Raw genomic sequence first — 17,746 nt, 5'->3', positions numbered from 1 at the left:
AACACATCAGACATAAAAATTTGTAAAAACTACTATAAATACATCTTGTTATTGGGATACATATGTCAGAAATCGGTAAATATACGAGATTGAGGAGGAAGATGTGGCACACTTGCACGAGATTTGACCGTTGCCAGATTGTTGTACTCAAAATCTCATATTTACCTCATTTTCACACTAAACTATACCCCAAAACACACCAAAAACTTACAAATTTCAACAAAGACTACAAATACATCTCATTAGCGGGGCATAGACGTCGAAACTCGGTGAATATAAGAGGTTGAGGACGACGATCTGGCACCCTTGTACGAGATTTGTTTATCGAGAGAGACAAAGCAGAAGAAGAAGAAAAGCGCTTGGTAATATTTCTCTCCTGGCGTCCGTGTCCTTGTGTCTGTGTCCGTGTGCGTGTCCTTTTATGTATTTTTGTGGCCCGGCGCGCCCATGGGTCCAGGTGACGGCGGGGGCAAGGCAATGGCGGGCGGGGAGGAGCAGAAGTGAAGCATAGTGAAGGGCCTTTTGTCTTGTGGGATCAGCTGAGTCTCTACAGTGCATTCCCCTCCCTTCCCTCTCTTCCTCTCATACTTTTATCTCCCTCCTTGTCTCCCTCTTCCTCTCTCCTTCTCTTCCTGTTCTCCGTTTTATCCTTGAAGTTCACTCTTTCTCTCCCTCTCATTTTCATTCGCATTCCACTTTTATTCTGATTCCACTTATTATTGTCATTCCACTTTTGTTTTCATTCTCCTCCTCCCTCCTTCTCTTCCTCTATCTCACTTTTACCTCCCTTCCCTCGCTTCCTCTCATACTTTTCCTTCCCTCCTTGTCTCTCTCTTCCTCCCTCCTCCTCTCCCTGTTCTCCATTTTATCCTCCTTGAAATTCACTCTTTCTCTCATTTTCATTTGCATTTCACTTTTATTCTGATTCCACTTTTGTTTTCATTCTCCTCCCTCCCTCTCTTCCTCCATCTCACTTTTACCTCCCTTCCTCCTTTTCTCCATTTTATCCTTGAAATTCTCTCCCTCTCATTTTTATTCTCATTCTTCCTTTATTCGCATTCCACTTTTATACTGATTCCACTTTTTATTGTCATTTCACTTTTGTTTTCATTCTCCTCTCTCCCTCTCTTCCTCTGATATTTTCACCTCCCTCCTTGTCTCTCCTTCTCTGTTTTATCCTCCTTGAAATTCACTCTTTCTCTCCCTCTCATATTTATTTGCATTCCACTTTTATTCTGATTCCATTTTTATTCTCATTCCACTTTTGTTTTCATTCTCCTCCCTCCCTCTCTTCCTCTGTCTCACTTTTACCTCCCTCCTTGTCTCTCTCCTTCTCTCCCTGTTCTCTGTTTTATCCTCCATGAAATTCTCTCCCTCTCTCATTTTTATTCTCATTCTTCCTTTATTCACATTCCACTTTTATTCTGATTCCATTTTTATTCTCATTCCACTTTTATTTTTATTCCCTTCCCTTCTCTCTCTTCCTCTATCTCACTTTTACCTCCCTCCCTCTCTTCCTTTCTCCCTCTTCTCTCCCTGATCTTCCTTGAAGTTTCCTTCTCTCACTTTTACCTCCTCCTCCCCTCTCTTCTCTCTCTCCTCTTTATTATCCCTTTTATCCTCCTTGAAATTTGGTCCTCTCTCTCTCTCTCTCTCTCTCTCTCTCTCTCTCTCTCTCTCTCTCTCTCTCTCTCTCTCTCTCTCTCTCTCTCTCTCTCTCTCTCTCTCTCCTCTCTTCTCTCTAATTCGTTCTCTCTCTCTCTCTCTCTCTCTCTCTCTTCTCTTCTATTTTCTTCTTCTCTCTCTCTCTCTCCTCTCTCCCCCGCCTAGTCTGGACCATGGGGTCTGTGTGGTCTGATCTTCTATGTAAATCTCTCTCAACTCCATTTCTCACTCTTAAATTTTCATTCTTTATTCACTCCCTTCTTCCTCCACCATTTGTTCTTGTATAAGTATAGTTGTAATTTTGGATAATATTGAAGTGGTGTAGCCTAAATTTTACTTACATTGTGTTCTATTTTGGTTTCTGAATAGGGATTGAAGTGATATTGAAGTACCCCATCATTTTAGCATCATTTTAGTGTTGATCCATTGTTGATTGATTTGGGCTTTATCAGTAGCTCATGTTTTTGAAAAAGAAAAAAACAATAAATAAGATAAAAATAAACTCTCATTTTCTTCTTGCACTTCTTCAATAAATTCTCTCTTTCATTCATAGTAACAATCATCCATTTAGTTCTCCTCACAATAGTAATATAAACAAAATCTGTTTTTTTTCTTTTGTCATGTGAAAATGAAAATTATATATACTGTCATTCTTGCTACCTCTCTTCCTCCTCTCCTATACTTCTAGTCTTTCTTAATGGCAATATTCTATTTTCCTCACTCTCAATCCTGCAATCAAATCATCTTTTTTTTTTTTTTTTGTTCTCTTCTTGTGTGGAAAAAAATAGAAAATAGAGTTTGTTAACATTCCCCAGAAAATATTCAACTTCTTCTTCCTCTTTCTCATTATTATTATTGGCAACCTGCTGAAATAAGTTTTCTTCTCTAAGAGCACTACCAAATTCATGGGGTGCTGTTTGAGTTGAGGTGCTTCAGTAACATTATTTGGCAAAACATCAAAATGCTAATTATTTTTAACCATGTTTGCTTATGATGCTTTGCTGACTTAGGAACGGAGTCTCTGAAGAATGTATTCTTGTAATAGCACACACCACATATACAGTTTTTCAAGAGCACTAATGCTTTGTCAAGGGCATTACAGAAGTACAATATCTAAGGCTAACTAAATGTAGTGAAATGTCTGGGAGAATTTACTTTTGGATTTAAGGAATCTGTTTCGTGTATATTTAATTTGTTTCTTTGAATATTACATCTTTTTTTCTTCTAAATTTTATAAACCAGTTTTTCTCTATTAATTTAGTGATTATTTATTGAAGGAGAACTTTCTAGGTCATAATCTACTTTTTAACGCTAGAATTCTTTGCTGATGAATTTGACAAGTAAATAAAGTGATGCTCTGTTTCCCCCCACCAAGGAATGAGTGTTGAAAGGTGTCTGTCTGTCTTTACTCTGTCCAGGGAATGAAAAATGTGACCCTGAAACCTGGACTATGATGACCCAGTCTGAGTGCCGTGCCAAGAAGTACTAGCCGCAGTTGCTGATCATCTGTCGACAAAGCTCGGAAATGCTCGCTCCCTTCTCCTGGCTCTGATAATGACATGCGGAAAGTGGTCATTCGAGGCACATCTGACAGTGTTACGAAAAACGCTGTCACTAAAATGACATAAGGGGCTTATAAAGGAGAAAGGGCCCGGCAAAGAATGATGTGTGGTGCTGTATTCTCTCGGTCAGAAACTCGAAAATATGACTAGAGTGCCAAACCTTTGTGTCATCAGCCGCCTGCAGGACCAAGACGCTCTCTGGCAGGAGGAGATCCAGACAGTCCCCGACCCACTGAGTCCACAGAGCAAAGTCCTCGCCTGAAGTGTTGGTGCAGTGTGGCAGCCAACCCAGTGCTCCCATCCTACTCCTCCTCCTTGTCCTTGTCCTCATCTTTCTCTCCTCTCTCTTGTAGCTCCTCCTCGTCTTCCTCCTCTTTATCTAACGCCCCATCCCCACCCACTTCCTCCTGCCTTTCCTCATCCTCTCACTCCTCCTCTTTATCTTTTGCATCCTCTTCCTCCTCTTCCTTCTCCTCTTCTTCCTTCTCTTTATCCTCCTCCTCCTCCTCCTCCGCCACCTCCTCCAAGCCCTGGCTTCCTTCACACTGCTTCCTTACAGCCCAACAAATGTTTGATTGGGAGGAAGGGGATCGGTTTTCTTTTGAGGACTCTGAGCGCTTTGAAGAGGACTCACTATGTAGCTGGATCAGTGAGCCGGAGTCCCTCTGTAACAACTGGAGGGGGTGGAAGCGCTCAGAAAAGATTGCCTCCCTCCTCTATGGCCGAACCAGAGACCAAGGTGAGGCTGAGGCTGCTGACTGCACGTGTGTGTGTGTGTGTGTGTGTGTGTGTGATTAGGCATAGTTTACAGGATTTGAGTCATGTTAGTATTGTCCTGCCTCTAATTCCCCATATACTATCCAACTTATCCTTAAATTTGTAAATACTTCTCACTTGAATCACTTCTGGATTTAGATTGTGTCATTTATGAATAGTCTTTTTTTTTTTTATGGGAAGCTGATTTTCTTGACAAGATTTTGATTTGCTTTCTTGTCCAACTTATTCATGTCTTCTTCTTCATCCAGTGTTGTATATGAAATTAAGCTCTTTGCCATATAAGAACAGATATTCTAATTCCAAGCTGTCCAATGTTTATGGTTTTCCTACTTTGGAATAGTGTCAGTCTAGGCAAGAAATTGAAAGTATGAGCTATTACCTCTTATGTATATAATGACAGATAGCTGGTTTTCACATGTATTCAAATCTAATTCCAACTCCATTCATGTTCTGTGTAGATAAGATTCAGGGTTCCTTGTAGCAAGGCACCAGTAGTATGATATGGGGCAGCTTATCACACCTCCACTGTTTGGCCAGATGGGGGTGTGCACACCCTCACGGAGATGTGTGCACGCACGGTGGCGGCGCACATCCCCTTTGAGGTGGTGGAGCAGATGATGCCGCCTGTCCCTGAGCAGCTGCAGCTCCTCATCGCCTTCTGGAGCTTCCCTGAGAATGAGGAAGACATCCGCCTCTACAGCTGCCTGGCCAACGGCAATGCTGATGAGTTCCTGCGTGGAGAGAACCACTACAAGCACAAGAGTGTTCATGACCCTCTGCAGATTGGTGAGGTTCTGCTGCTGTTACTCTTGTTTCCATTGGCATAAGTTGTTTTTAATATCTTTTTATGTAGAAGTTGAAATAGATTCCTTGGTCAACTGTGAGATACACTGATTTACTACCACTGCCATTGCTGCTTTTACTCTAGATACATATAAGTATTTCTCTTTATACTTACGTGGAAAAGAGGGAATTGGTCTAGTGCTTATATTAACCGTCTCGTGCACGATGACACGTTTCACATCATGGGTAAAAGGTCCTGGCGCAAGATGAAGCGAAACACATCATAAAAGTTTTAAAAAAATTGATTAAAAATTAAGTTTTCAGTGAAAGTGCGTCAAATTTAGGAGCGTCATTTGTTGGAATAAGTTTCTTAATGGTAACATATGACAACCTTTCTAAGGAGCGTAGATGAGGAGCGTGGAGTGATTTTTAGTTGTTAACATACTCTGACGGTAGAGGAAAAAAATACAGTTTTCTTGGTGTATCTCGGGAACTACATGTAATAGGCGTACGAGGATTTTGAGGATACCATAAGAATCCTCACTAAATTACGCTTCGAAACATAAATTCAGCTAAAAAAAGTTGGCCCACAGAATTTTGAGCTAGGATTTATTGTCTACAATACTCTATACGGAGACTTGAAACGAGTTTGTATTGTTTATTTTCCTCTATTTTTATTTGTGCATGTTCTAGTACAAGTCTTTATGAAGCCATTGATATCAAATTTATTGGGCTACGATATATCTGTGAGGGTAAAATACGTCCGGGAATGTAAAGTATCACGGATGCAAAAAAAAGGCTGGTCGGGCCTGAGAAATGCATGGTGAGTGGAACAGAAACTTATTGGAAACTTACGGTGTGCGAGACGGCTAAGGAAAATACAAGCTTATTTTTATACCTCAACTCATCTATCCAAAGTAGTTCTTTTCTTGATATGAGTACTAAATGGTATCATGGGTATAAATCGGTGGATATTTATCTATATCTCTGATTCCCTGTTCCCTCACAGTAACTTCCCTCCAGGGGGTGGCTGCATCAGGTGTCTCCATCTCTCCCTCTCAGCACACTCAATCCTGCTACTTTCAACTCTTTTGCTCCAATACTCACTCACCCTATACCCGAGTTAATGGCCCTTTCCTTCCAGGGTTCCACCTGAGTGCCACCGTGGTCGTGTCGTCCTCGGGCACCAAGGGCCAGTTCAATGTGGCTGTCACCTTTGACCGAGGGCGCATCACCACCTGCAACTGCACCTGCTCTGCCAACGCCTCCTGGTGCTCCCATGTGGTGGCCGTCTGCCTGCACAGGATACACCAGGTAAGGCAGCCCACTACTCCTTTGTTAGGGTTCACAGATGTAGCTTATTCCTCCTTTGTTAAAGCTCACAGACATAGCTTATTCCTCCTTTGTTTGGGGTTACTGAAGTTACCTTATTCCTATGTTTAGGCTCTCTTTTCTTTAGGCTTAGCAAGAGTAACCCACTTTGCCTTTCTCTGGGTTCAGGTAGAGCAGCTCATCCTTACCGTTTCATTCAAAGTCTCAATGCAGACTCAGGTTTTCACTCACCCTTTCTCTTCCCCTTCAGCCAAGTCAGGTCAAGCTGCGGGCCCCTGTCAGTGAGTCGCTGTCACGCCTGCAGAGGGACCAGCTTCAGAAGTTCGCCCAGTATCTCATCAGTGAGTTGCCGCAGCAGATCTTGCCCACTGCTCAACGCCTCATCGATGAAATCCTCTCTAGTCAAACATCTGACATCAACACGGTGAGTAGATGACACCTGACTCGGTATACTGTTAAATTTTTATGCATTTTTCCCTCAAGGCTAAGGTTTTAATTACTGTTGGCAGACCATTGGTGAAAACTAGCCAATGTTTCATAAACTCTATAGTCTTAGTCCTTAAATATCCCCCCAAGACATACAATTACTACTTAGGATGTTGCTTTATATGCTCCAACTTTGTGATCAGTATGTTATTAAAGGCTGCAATATTGATCATTTATGACCATATAGAATTAGTTTATGACAGGTACAGAATTAGGAAATATTTTAATGGTCACAAAAATATACACAATGTTACTTACAGATTGACTCTCAAGGCAAAAATTCTACAAGAATCAATTAATCCATCACACAAGAATTAATTTGTATCCAGGGTAAACTAATTAAAAACATTATATACCCTTTATGTTGGGAAGAGAAAAAAATTTTTGTCCACTAAAAAGAAAAATGTGGGCAGTAAATTGCGGGCCTTTTTTTTTTTTTTTTTTTTTTTTTTTTTTTTTTAGCCATCTCCTTTACTGTAAATTAAAAAATAAATAAATAAATAAATAAATAAATGAAGACGGGATGGATGCTTATATAGACAACCTTAAACTGGTCTCCCATACCCCTCAGGTGTCGGGAGCCCCGGACCCCACAGCCGGCGGGTCAGCCAATGAGCAGATGGCCTGGTGGCTGGATGAGAGCAACCTGCACGAGAACATCCACAAGATTCTGGTCAAGTTCTGTGTCCCGTCACCCATCGTCTTCAGGTATTGTAATTTTCGCGACAAAATTAAAAAAATACGTACATTTCCTTCCCCTGTCTGTTTGTTTGCCAATGTTTACGTGTTGCATTGCATTGTTTACGTCTTTTGTGTGTTTTATACCTACATCAAGCTGTTTACACATTGTCTGAGTGCGAGGACGAACTAGAACGCAACATGGTGCACAGCACGGGAAACTGCGTATGCCTGAGTGAGTGAGTGCTGGGTTAGCGGTACAAACCTGTGTGTGTTTTGGTGCCACGCGCAAAACGGGGATGACAGGCAGTAAGGAGGGGGTGGCGGGAAGTGGGCGGGAGTGCGCAGGATGATGGAATTTTCCACTCAGAATGTTCTATAAGTCAAATATTGGCGCATTTTTTCAAAAATTGGTAGGACGACATATGTCGTCACCTGGGGTAAGGGACTTTTTAGGTAATATCAACATATGATGTCACGCGGGGTTAAGGGGTTTAATGACCTCTAATATTGTTCTCTGGAAACTACCCAAATTTTCTCTTTTACTTGAACTGTTTGATTTCTCTTTTTACTTTTTTTAATCCGAGTAAACATAATGACTGATAAGGGGCATGCTGTTTGACCTCCAAGAACCATTATCACCTGTGGCCCTTTCTTTCCCTTCAGTGATGTCAATTACCTGAGCTCGACCGCACCCCCAGTGGCCGCCGAGTGGGCCTCTCTGCTGCGCCCACTGAGGGGGAGGGAACCCGAGGGCATGTGGAACCTCCTCTCCATCGTGCGGGAAATGTTCAAAAGGAATGACCGCAACTCCATCCCCCTGCTGGAGATCATCACGGAAGAGTGCCTGGCCACGGAGAAGGTGAGGTGTACTGGAGCCTCAAACACAAGATAGGCAGCCACTTAGAGTAAAGATCAACAAAGGAAGGGTCTTTTTTTATTAGATAGAAAGTCTCATTACCGAGGGTGTATAATACTATATGAATTTATTGAGTGCACAACTGCAAGGGCTTGTTGGGTGACCAGGTGGAGAGATAGAATTAGAGCATTTTCCAAAGCAAGATGGAGTACAGTAAGGTCAGATGGAGAGAGATGGAGAATGCTGGAAAGGCAGTGGATTAATAATGGCTGAAGATGATAATAGCTACATTGACTTTTCTTATGTAGCTATTTGTTTAGTTGTTAACAGCAGCAGCTTTTTCACACTAAGTGTTGGTGCTTGCAGATCCTGGTGTGGTGGGTCAACACCAAGGTGGCCCTGCACATGGGCAGCTCTGGCCACGGCGGCAAAAACAACATGAACTCCAACAGCCACGGCAGCCAATACGCCTGCTCCTCCCTGTGCGACGAGATCGTGGTTCTGTGGCGGCTGGCAGCACTCAACCCGGCACTGTCCCCTCAGGAACGGGAGCAACTCATCGTGCAATTCAAGACATGGCACCTCAAGGTGTTGGAGAAGGTGGCCAAAAGCAAAGGTGAGTGGCTGCAAACATCAACTTGGGTGCTGCTGGCTGGTACTGTGTGTGCAGACTTATCTGTTAGCATACATAATGTTCAGATTTCATTAAGTGGTCATGTTTATCTGTCTGATCCACAGAAGCAAGCAGCAGCAGCGGTGGTGGCAGCAGCAGCAAGCGTGTGACGGACGGGGACGTGTTCCCTGGGTTCAAGCCGTCCCTGGAGGCGTGTCAGCTGGACTGGAGCGACTACCCCCTGCCAGGCGTCACCTACTCCCGCACTGCCTCCCGCTACTACTGCCCTGTCATGTGTTTCCGCCACGACTCTCGACATGAGTCCCAGGCAGCCCCCATCTCTGCCCCACACCCCCGCAACCCCACCTCCCACGCTGGACCAAAGCGGCCCTCTGAACGCCGGGTGCTGATTAGCCCCGGCCACCCAGGGGACCCTGAGGGGCAGGTAGCCGGGGCACCCCTGGCTGGAGCGAGGCACAGTGGCCACCGCAGTAGCAGCGTCAGCAGTGAAGGGTTCTGTGACCACGATGCTGGAAGGGACAGTGACTCTCCCCCAGAACGCTCCCCCGAGGCGGACTCAGGCCAGGTGTCACGGCAGAGCTCTCGGGAGGAGAGGTCAGTGCCAGTGCCGGGCCTGGCTGCCACGCTGGGTCGAAGCAGAGAGGACAGGGACAAATCCTCCCCTGATGATGGTGGCGTGGAGTCTGATTGGTCTGGTGTGGCTGAGCCGGCGCGGCCCCAGAGGAGTCGGGGCGGCAGCCGAGGCCAGAGGGGCAGGGACGTCCACGGCCCTGATGAGTATGACGTGTATCTGTACAACGCCAGCCAGGTTGAGGGAGGCGGGGCAGGGCCTGAAGGGTCCAGCTGCCGGGGGGCTGAGATCTTTGGCAACCTGAAGAAGCTGGAAGACCCACTGGAGATCCTGTTTGCCCGAGCAGAGGGGCTGCATGCCCATGGCCACCTCCAGGAGGCATCTGGGCTGGCTGTGCAGCTGTCCCACGAGCTGCTGGCCAACCCTCCCAACTTGATGGTGGACCTGCCGCCGCCCCCTAGCAAGGGCAAGCGCAAGAAGGTGAACCCAGCCTCCCACCACCTGACCTGCCTTGCCTCAGCCACCCTGGGTAAATGTGCCTTCCTCTGCACCGTGCTGGCAGAGAACCCAGAACACACTCACCTGGCCTTCCAGGTGGCTATGTTTGGCCTGGAGATGGCCCGCCCTCCAGCCTCTACAAAGGTACGCACATAGACTTGTGGTCCTCTCATCAAATCACAAAAATGTCCCTCAATAAGATATTCTCATAAAGCTGATCCCTTTCTAGGCTAAGCATGTGCAGGAGTGTAATGTTGGATATTTGACTTCACTCTTGTTTTTAGATTCTCAAAACACCCTTGTATCCTATTTTCCTCAGCCCCTGGAGGTCAAGTTAGCCAACCAGGAGAGTGACCTGGTGGCTCTGCTGAAGCGGCTGCCCCTGGGCCCCATGGAGCTGGCTGTCATCAGAGATAAGGCGGAGAAGATGCGCCTGGGGGCCCTCAAGAGTCGAGGGGAGGCACTCCTTCCCCTCATGCTGGCCTCATTCCTCTTTGATGCTCTTGTTATTGCAGGTGAGGACCTCTTCTTGATGGACTATTTGTTCATTATATTCTATTTTATCTTTTTTTGGGGGTGGGTTCGTTTTTCTCCAATCTTCTATTTTCTTTGTAATTGTTAGCAGTGTGTAGCAAGCATCTTTTCTAAATCAGATATTAGTTACAGACTAATTTATAGACTACATGACATTTTGGACCTTCCCCTTGCCCCTTTAATTTATAAAGTTATCAGTGTTTATCCATGAAATTATTTTGACCATTGTAAAACCGTTGCAAATAAGTGATTATTGTCTTCCACATGACATTCATTTTTGTCTTTTAGAAAATATTTAGTGCATATGTTAAGATAATTTGCAAAAAAATGCCACACTCAAATTGAATAATTCTATGCATCAATTGAATGGGAAAGGTTGCCATAAGCTACTTCCTGAGCAAAGCTTTTTCTAAACTGTACCATCACTTCCTATCATGACTATACAAAGCACACCCTGTCCCAGGAACAGCTAAGAGTGCGGTGGGGGGGCAGAGCTACCGCCAGCCCCAGGATGAGGCTCTCGGCTTTGATGCAGCGGTGGCAGCCATCGGCATGAAGGCCAATGTGTGTGAGGCTGACCACCCGCTGCTTTGTGAGGCCACCAGGAGACAGGTCAGTAGAGGCCACACAATGAACTTCCTCTGGAGAGTCTCTAATCTTCCCTTTTCTAGCTCTCTTTCTTCACAGATTCAATTTCGTGCCTGCCAGCTTTCTAACCCAATATTCATCCACTCTGTTGATCCATATCAGTGGTTTTCTCTTCCTGATACCATTTCTCAGTCTTTTTATCATACATTCCTAAAATCATCCTCATTATATTTCCAATGTGTGTGTATGCAGTCAGGGAACTTAGAACTTTCAGATATGTTTCTACCCATGTCTTGTTGCATCCAACAGAGAGGTGAGTTGGCTTTGACATTGTTGACCCACTACAAGGATGACCAGGACCGCCTTGCTCGCATCATGGACAAACTGCTCGACAAGGAAGTCCACCAGATGTACAAAGCTCCCTCCCTGCCCACTTACTACATCAACAATGCCCCGTCCCAGGTAGGCTGCCTCTGATGTTGAAAGGATAGGTAAAGAACTGTGGATTCTGCTTTATAGTTGTGAAACTGTCTTCAGTTATATTTTCACTTGTATCTGAAATGAAGTCTGTCAAGACACATACTTGAATCCATTCCTCCTTGCTTCTCAGACTAGCAGCAGCAGCATTGCCGAGTGTGAGCCTCCCAGTGGCCTGAGAGTGGCCGACTCCCCTGGTGGTGGTGCAGTGACTGGTGGGGCTGTGGTCAACGTCACTCCTCTAGCCGCCCTGCAGGGGGTGCATCTGGGAGCTCCTGTGGGGCACCCCAGCCAGGCAGGGACAGGAGGTCACCAGCAGTCAGCCCAGCAGAGCGCGCCACGGCCCCACCCCGCAGGTCTGTGCCTGCTTTGCAACCGTCAGTTTTTCTTGAGTGACTCATAAACAACTTTTACCATTGCTTACCCATGAACTTTTATGTTTGCCCAAACTGTTAACTTTCAATGCACTAGATGCAGTAGCTGCCTCGTAGCGGTGTGTTTGATGATTTCTGCATTACAGTGGCCTCAGGACCAGAGGTGGAGGCCTCCATGGCTCGCCTCAACCTCTCCCCACCCCAGCCTCTTGGAGGAGCCCGATCTAAGGATGGGCCGCCCCCAAGGTTCCTGGAGGGGGAGGAAGGGGAAAGTCCCAGCTGGGAGGAGGACTACAAGGCTTGGGAGGAGAAGTGTGTGGTAGGGAAGCAGCGCAAGAAGAGAGCACCAGCCTGTGCCCTGGAAACTACCTCATCGGGTGTGGAAGGTAAGAGAGCAGGTAGCCTTAGATGTTTAGTAAGAGAAGGATTTATGCAACTCCATAGCCATGACTGTTTCCTCCAATAATACAAACAAGTGAAAATATCTAAGGGATTTGATGGGAAAGCAGTGAAAGAATGGTATTTTTGCCTTATCAAACTTATAAAATGTTTTGTCAGTGCCTATAGTTGTGTTCATCAGCCAATACCGTGCCTTTCCTCCCCCACAGCCTGGATCAAGTCAACGGGGCCGGGATCAGACTCCGGCTCTTCGGCCAACTCCTCAGACAGCATCGGATCCTTCTCTAGTGGGGACAAGATTGCTGGCCTGGAGGTGAGAGCTGCTCCTGGTGCTGCTTTTGTTTTCTCTCAGATTTTGACATTAACCCCTTCAACATGAGGACGCGTATACTGCGTCCTTGCGTGCCCCGTACCACATCCGAGGACGCGCATACTGCGTCCTGGGTCACTTTAGCCAATATACGAGTTATTTTATCTCTATGCTTACATCTCAATATTATCAATTAATTTATGTTTCTTTATGTGCACCATTTAATTCTGCATGTTTTCATATATAATACATGATGATTATGTTGAGTTTATGGCTGAAAACTTGTTATATTCAATAGCGACATTTGAAATTTGGAGCGCACGGCGATCCCGGATACGGCGCGGGGCGCTGCTTTGGCCCAGCCATAGTGAGTTTCTTTATGTGCACCATTTAATTCTGCATGTTTTCATATATAATACATGATGATTATGTTGAGTTTATGGCTGAAAACTTGTTGTATTCAATAGCAACATTTGAAATTTAGCGGGCGCAGCAATCCCGGATACAGCGCGGGGCGCTGCTTTGGCCCAGCCATTGTGAGTTTCTTTATGTGCACCATTTAATTCTGCATGTTTTCATATATATTACATGATGATTATGTTGAGTTTATGGCTGAAAACTTGTTATATTCAATAGCAACATTTGAAATTTGGCGCGTGTGGCAATCCCGGATATGGTGCGGGGCGCTGTTTGGGCCTGGCCGTAATGAAGGGGTTAATGCTAATATTTGGACTGCAGTGTGGGAATGATGTATAAATATGTGGTGTGCTATACTTCAACAGTCAATCTTTTGATCTTCTATGTGTCTTCTGTTCCCTTCAATCTGTCTCCTTTTTTTTTTTTTTTTTTCTGCTTTTGAGTTAATGGATATTCTACTCATGGACTTTCCGTATCTAAAAACTAACATATGCTCTTTCTCATGAACCCCTTTAGGCCAATAAACCTGTCGAGTCCCCACCGCTGGGCTTCCCTTTGGTGCGCCCGGTGCCTCAGCCCACCCCAGAGAGCACCACCACTCAGCCCAGGCCTCAGCCTACCTATGGGAAAGGGGTGCGCTTCAAGGGAAAGCGAGCCTACCCCACGGTGCCCAACCAGCCTTCGGAGGCCAGCGCGTACTTCATGTTTGAGTTGGCCAAGACGGTCCTCAACAGAGCTGGAGGGAACAGCAGCACCTCACTCTTCACACAGGTAAGCTTCATCTCTATGCTGTCCAACTTACTAATGCAAGAGAACCAGTACCTCCAGTCCTTTGTTTTTTCTATCATTCTCTATATTTATAACTCTGATGCCCCACAGACTATATTTCTCTCATTCACACGTAAGGTTCACCAAGCTAATAGATTTTTGGGTACAATTTATGCAAAAGAACCAGTATCTTCAGTCTATCATTTTTCTATCAATTTATTTATATTTATGGCTCTGATGCCCTACAGATTATATTTCTCCCCTTCACATGTAAGATTCAGAACTCTGGTAGATTTTTAGGTACAATTTATAGGTGATGATGAAAAGAGGAGTAGCATTGCATTATATATATTTCTTAATGTGTTTGTCATAATTTATAGATTTTGAATAAAGATGAGTAGCAGTTCATTATATTCACTTCATCTCATGGTACTCTATTCATGGTGTCTCTTTCCCTTCTCTCCCCCAGGCCAGCAGCTCCCAGAATCACAGGGGCCCACACAGACCCCTCCACATGTGTGCGTTCCAGATCGGCCTGTATGCCCTGGGCCTCCACAACTGTGTCAGCCCCAACTGGCTCTCCAGAACCTATTCCTCCCACGTGTCCTGGATAACAAGTAAGGCTGCAATCTGCTGCTGTAAACTTGGAAATGTATCTTTACCTGTGTCATTTTGCACCGTCTTACCTTTTTGTGGAATATCAGGATATCATTAAAGAACTTATAATGTACAAATATCTTTAAACCCATGTCATATGGTGTTGTCTGATCTTGTTTGATATATTGGAAGGTTGTCTTTAACATAGCATTTTTAAGGTGTTCTTATTCATCATTCCTTTCTTTCTCTTCTTTCTCTAGGCCAAGCTGTTGAGATAGGATCCTCGGCTGTCTCCTTCCTTATTGACACGTGGGAGGGCCACCTGACCCCCCAGGAAGCAGCTTCTATATCTGACCGAGCCTCCAGGGGCCGTGATGCCCTCACCATCAGGGAGGCAGCCAAGCTGGCCCTCTCCTGCCTGCCCCATTCCCACGCCCTCAACCCCAATGAAATACAGAGGGCCATCATTCAGGTACACTGGACTACAAGGGCTTATACCTGGTCTTTGCTTTGTCATACAGTAAACCGTCGATATAACAGACTAATTTGGGGGGAACTTTGTCCGTTAACGCCGAAAGTCCATTATAAGAGGCGTAAATTTAAAAATACGTACAATAATACCAACGAACCTAATAAACGTATGTATATAGTTTTTTTTATCCTGTATGTTGTCTGCACGTTGTCTATATAGCCACACAGTACACTTGGCGACGGACTGCGAAGCAGTGAGGCTGCCAGGTTGGCAGTGGGTCCCTACGGCGGGGGAGGGCTATATTGTTATGGGTATGGGTAAAATTTTACAAATGCGTTTATCTCGCACCAGCAGACAAAACTTTTTTTTTTTTCTTGTAGTTTTCCGTGTGTTATGAAATAATCTTCTAACTGTTTCTGTCACAAATCATTAAATAATTGACTTTTCAATGCCAGTTTTACACCCGCCACCACCCACCGGCGCAGCCGCAAAATAGTTCGCAGAGAGGTTCAACTTAATTCCTTACTGTTTCAATAGTTCACTCACCGCTCACAAAGATCACAAGTTAAACAACACCAGGCAAATTAATGCTTTTATTGCTGTGTATTACCCCGGTGCGCATGCGTGGTGGACAGTAGAGCGACTTATTTCTGCAAGGAGGTATTTCTCACAACTCTTGCGCAGTGTATTTCCACCGTATTTTCACCGCTCCACACCACGTGTCGAATAAATTTAAACTTGCCAAACCTATCATATTCTAATTTAATGTACCTGACGGGCGACCCCTTAACCCGAGAACAGCGACAGACCTCAATTGAGGCTTGTCCGAGGAGAGGCGACAAGCCTCAATTGAGCGCGATTTTTGAACGCGTACAGAAACCGTGCCAGTAGGTCTAGATGGCTGAAAATTGGACTGGATCATGTAATATATGGCAACACTCAGTAGGACTACCCACTATCCCCACGTCATTCATTTCGCCAACGTCAGTCGTCTTGCCTCGTCTCGTAGCACGTCTTATTTATAAATTATTGATAAACTAAAAAAATTAAGATATAGATGAGGTGTATATTAGTAGTTACAAATATGTTTATGTGTTATGTGTCATTTACGCTCACGTCCCTCCTCTTGCCTTGTTGCACGTAGTCCCCCCTTGCACGTCCCAGGGGTTGCCAGCACTCGGCTAAATCCCATTTATTGACCGCTGCCACAGCCATACAAATAGGTTTAGGACGTTTTGGTTTTCACTGTCCTATGTGCTCCAATATTCCAAAGGTGCTGAGATACTGTTTTTTCCAATTCTGAGAGACTCAATTTTTTTGGTCAACCAGTCGCCTGACAATAGCTCTCTCCAACCCTGGGATCGCTTTTCTTGGGTTAAGCTGTGTCAGTCATTACTGACGCTCTTAAACACTTGGCTATTTTCCATTACATTTATGTCCTGGATTGATGCATAAGACTTTCTTGTGGGGTAAATACATTCTTCATTTGAATAGGAACCACAAGGAGGAAAATATTTCATCAAGTGGGCTGAAAAATACTACAGTAACTAAAGGATGAGACAACAGATAAAGGGAGGAGGGTGAGGTGGCTAGCAGATGTTATTGTAATTACCGGGTGCAGTTCGTTCAAAAAACATTCTCGGTTGGTCCCCGAGGATTTATAATCCTCTGACCTTGTCCTTTATATCCGAAATCCGTTATATCGAGGGTTTACTGTTGTTTTGTCTTATTGATAATTTGCTAACATAGGCATTTTTTTTTATATTATCATGTTGTATTAGGAAATCAGTAGCAGCCATTGAGTTTAGGTGGTATCACTGGTATTGGTGTTTTGTGAAACAGATGAAAATGACTAAAGAGAATAAATGATATGAACTACAATATCATGTGAGAGAGAAACATGAATAATAAGCTAATATATTAGGGTTAGGATTTTCTAGTGTTAAGTATCAGCTAAATATTCCACTTTTTAGTATATTTTGTGTGTGTTGTGTTCCCAGTGCAAGGAGCAGAGTGATGCCATGCTGGAGAAGGCTTGTCTGGCAGTAGAGGGTGCGGCCAAGGGTGGCGGGGTGTACCCAGAGGTGTTGTTCTCGGTGGCACGTCGCTGGTACGAGATTTACGAGGCTCGTACTCGCCACCAGGCCCGCCACCAGGCCAGGGCCGGTGGCAGCCAGCACGTGGCCGTTGAGCCGCCATTTGTTGATGCAGCAGGGGCGGCCCATGACCTGCCACTGCCTCTGATCCCACCCCTCAACCCTCCCACACCACCCACTCAGCAGCAGCAGCAGCAACAACAACAGCAGCAGCAGCAGCAACAGCAACAACAGCAACAGCAGCAGCAACAACAGCAGCCTCAGCCAGCCGTTGCACCGTTAGAACAGCAGGCACAGCCAGCGCTCCATCCTCCTGTAAGACTTACGTACTAGTCATTCTTATTTTTAGACCACACATTGATCTTTTGCAACTGCAGCTAATCTAATAGTATTCTGATTGATATGTTACATTATGTTTGATTATTGTTCATCGCCTCATCACTTTTGCCCTAGAAATCAATGCATCGTACAGATATTGGTTGCAACCTCATATTCCTGCAATAAGCAAATAATTTAATAATAATACAATTATAGTGGTGTGTCCATTGCTTATCATCTCATCACTTATACCCTATAAATTAATGTCTTGTTCAGGTCTCGGTTGGAGTGAATGGCAACGGGAGTGCCGGTGCCCTGGTGGGGATGACTGGGTACCCTGTAGCAGCCACGGCACCCTCAGTCCCCTACGGGCTTCCAGGCATCCCTTACCCTCTTGGCTATAACTACATTTCCGGTCTCACCACCAGTGTATCCTGCATCAACCCACAGATGCCCATGCAGGTGAGGATGTCCACAGCTTCACTTCAGGTTGGTTGACATTAAGAGTGTTTCAAGTACTTATTTTTGTCCCAGTGATGACTTGCTAATTT

General features: G+C 45.0%; 1 protein-coding gene across 7 annotated transcripts in view; it reads left to right on the top strand.

Moving 5' to 3' along the window:
* Positions 1–219: 219 nt before the first annotated feature.
* The window catches only part of LOC127006733 (zinc finger SWIM domain-containing protein 8 homolog), a 25,767-nt gene continuing 8,240 nt past the window's right edge, over positions 220–17,746 (top strand). Inside the window, exons 1-21 of one of the 7 annotated variants that reach the window (XM_050877002.1) lie at positions 220–362; positions 3,041–3,966; positions 4,542–4,790; positions 5,932–6,101; positions 6,370–6,543; positions 7,177–7,313; positions 7,950–8,145; positions 8,509–8,758; positions 8,881–9,989; positions 10,165–10,360; positions 10,843–10,991; positions 11,277–11,429; positions 11,578–11,800; positions 11,965–12,204; positions 12,427–12,530; positions 12,826–12,894; positions 13,461–13,715; positions 14,182–14,329; positions 14,570–14,781; positions 16,782–17,192; positions 17,472–17,684. In XM_050877002.1, coding sequence (XP_050732959.1) covers positions 3,795–3,966; positions 4,542–4,790; positions 5,932–6,101; positions 6,370–6,543; positions 7,177–7,313; positions 7,950–8,145; positions 8,509–8,758; positions 8,881–9,989; positions 10,165–10,360; positions 10,843–10,991; positions 11,277–11,429; positions 11,578–11,800; positions 11,965–12,204; positions 12,427–12,530; positions 12,826–12,894; positions 13,461–13,715; positions 14,182–14,329; positions 14,570–14,781; positions 16,782–17,192; positions 17,472–17,684 — 4,830 coding nt within the window. In that variant the 5' untranslated portion in view covers positions 220–362; positions 3,041–3,794. Of the gene's footprint in view, positions 363–394; positions 458–3,040; positions 3,967–4,541; positions 4,791–5,931; positions 6,102–6,369; positions 6,544–7,176; positions 7,314–7,949; positions 8,146–8,508; positions 8,759–8,880; positions 9,990–10,164; positions 10,361–10,842; positions 10,992–11,276; positions 11,430–11,577; positions 11,801–11,964; positions 12,205–12,426; positions 12,531–12,825; positions 12,895–13,460; positions 13,716–14,181; positions 14,330–14,569; positions 14,782–16,781; positions 17,193–17,471; positions 17,685–17,746 lie in introns of those variants that run through there. The other 6 variants (XM_050877005.1, XM_050877006.1, XM_050877001.1 and 3 more) reach the window with 6 other exon arrangements.

The sequence above is a fragment of the Eriocheir sinensis genome, chromosome 33 (assembly GCF_024679095.1).
Source record: "Eriocheir sinensis breed Jianghai 21 chromosome 33, ASM2467909v1, whole genome shotgun sequence".
NCBI lineage: Eukaryota > Metazoa > Arthropoda > Malacostraca > Decapoda > Varunidae > Eriocheir > Eriocheir sinensis.
This window is presented reverse-complemented; position numbering and strand designations above follow the sequence as displayed.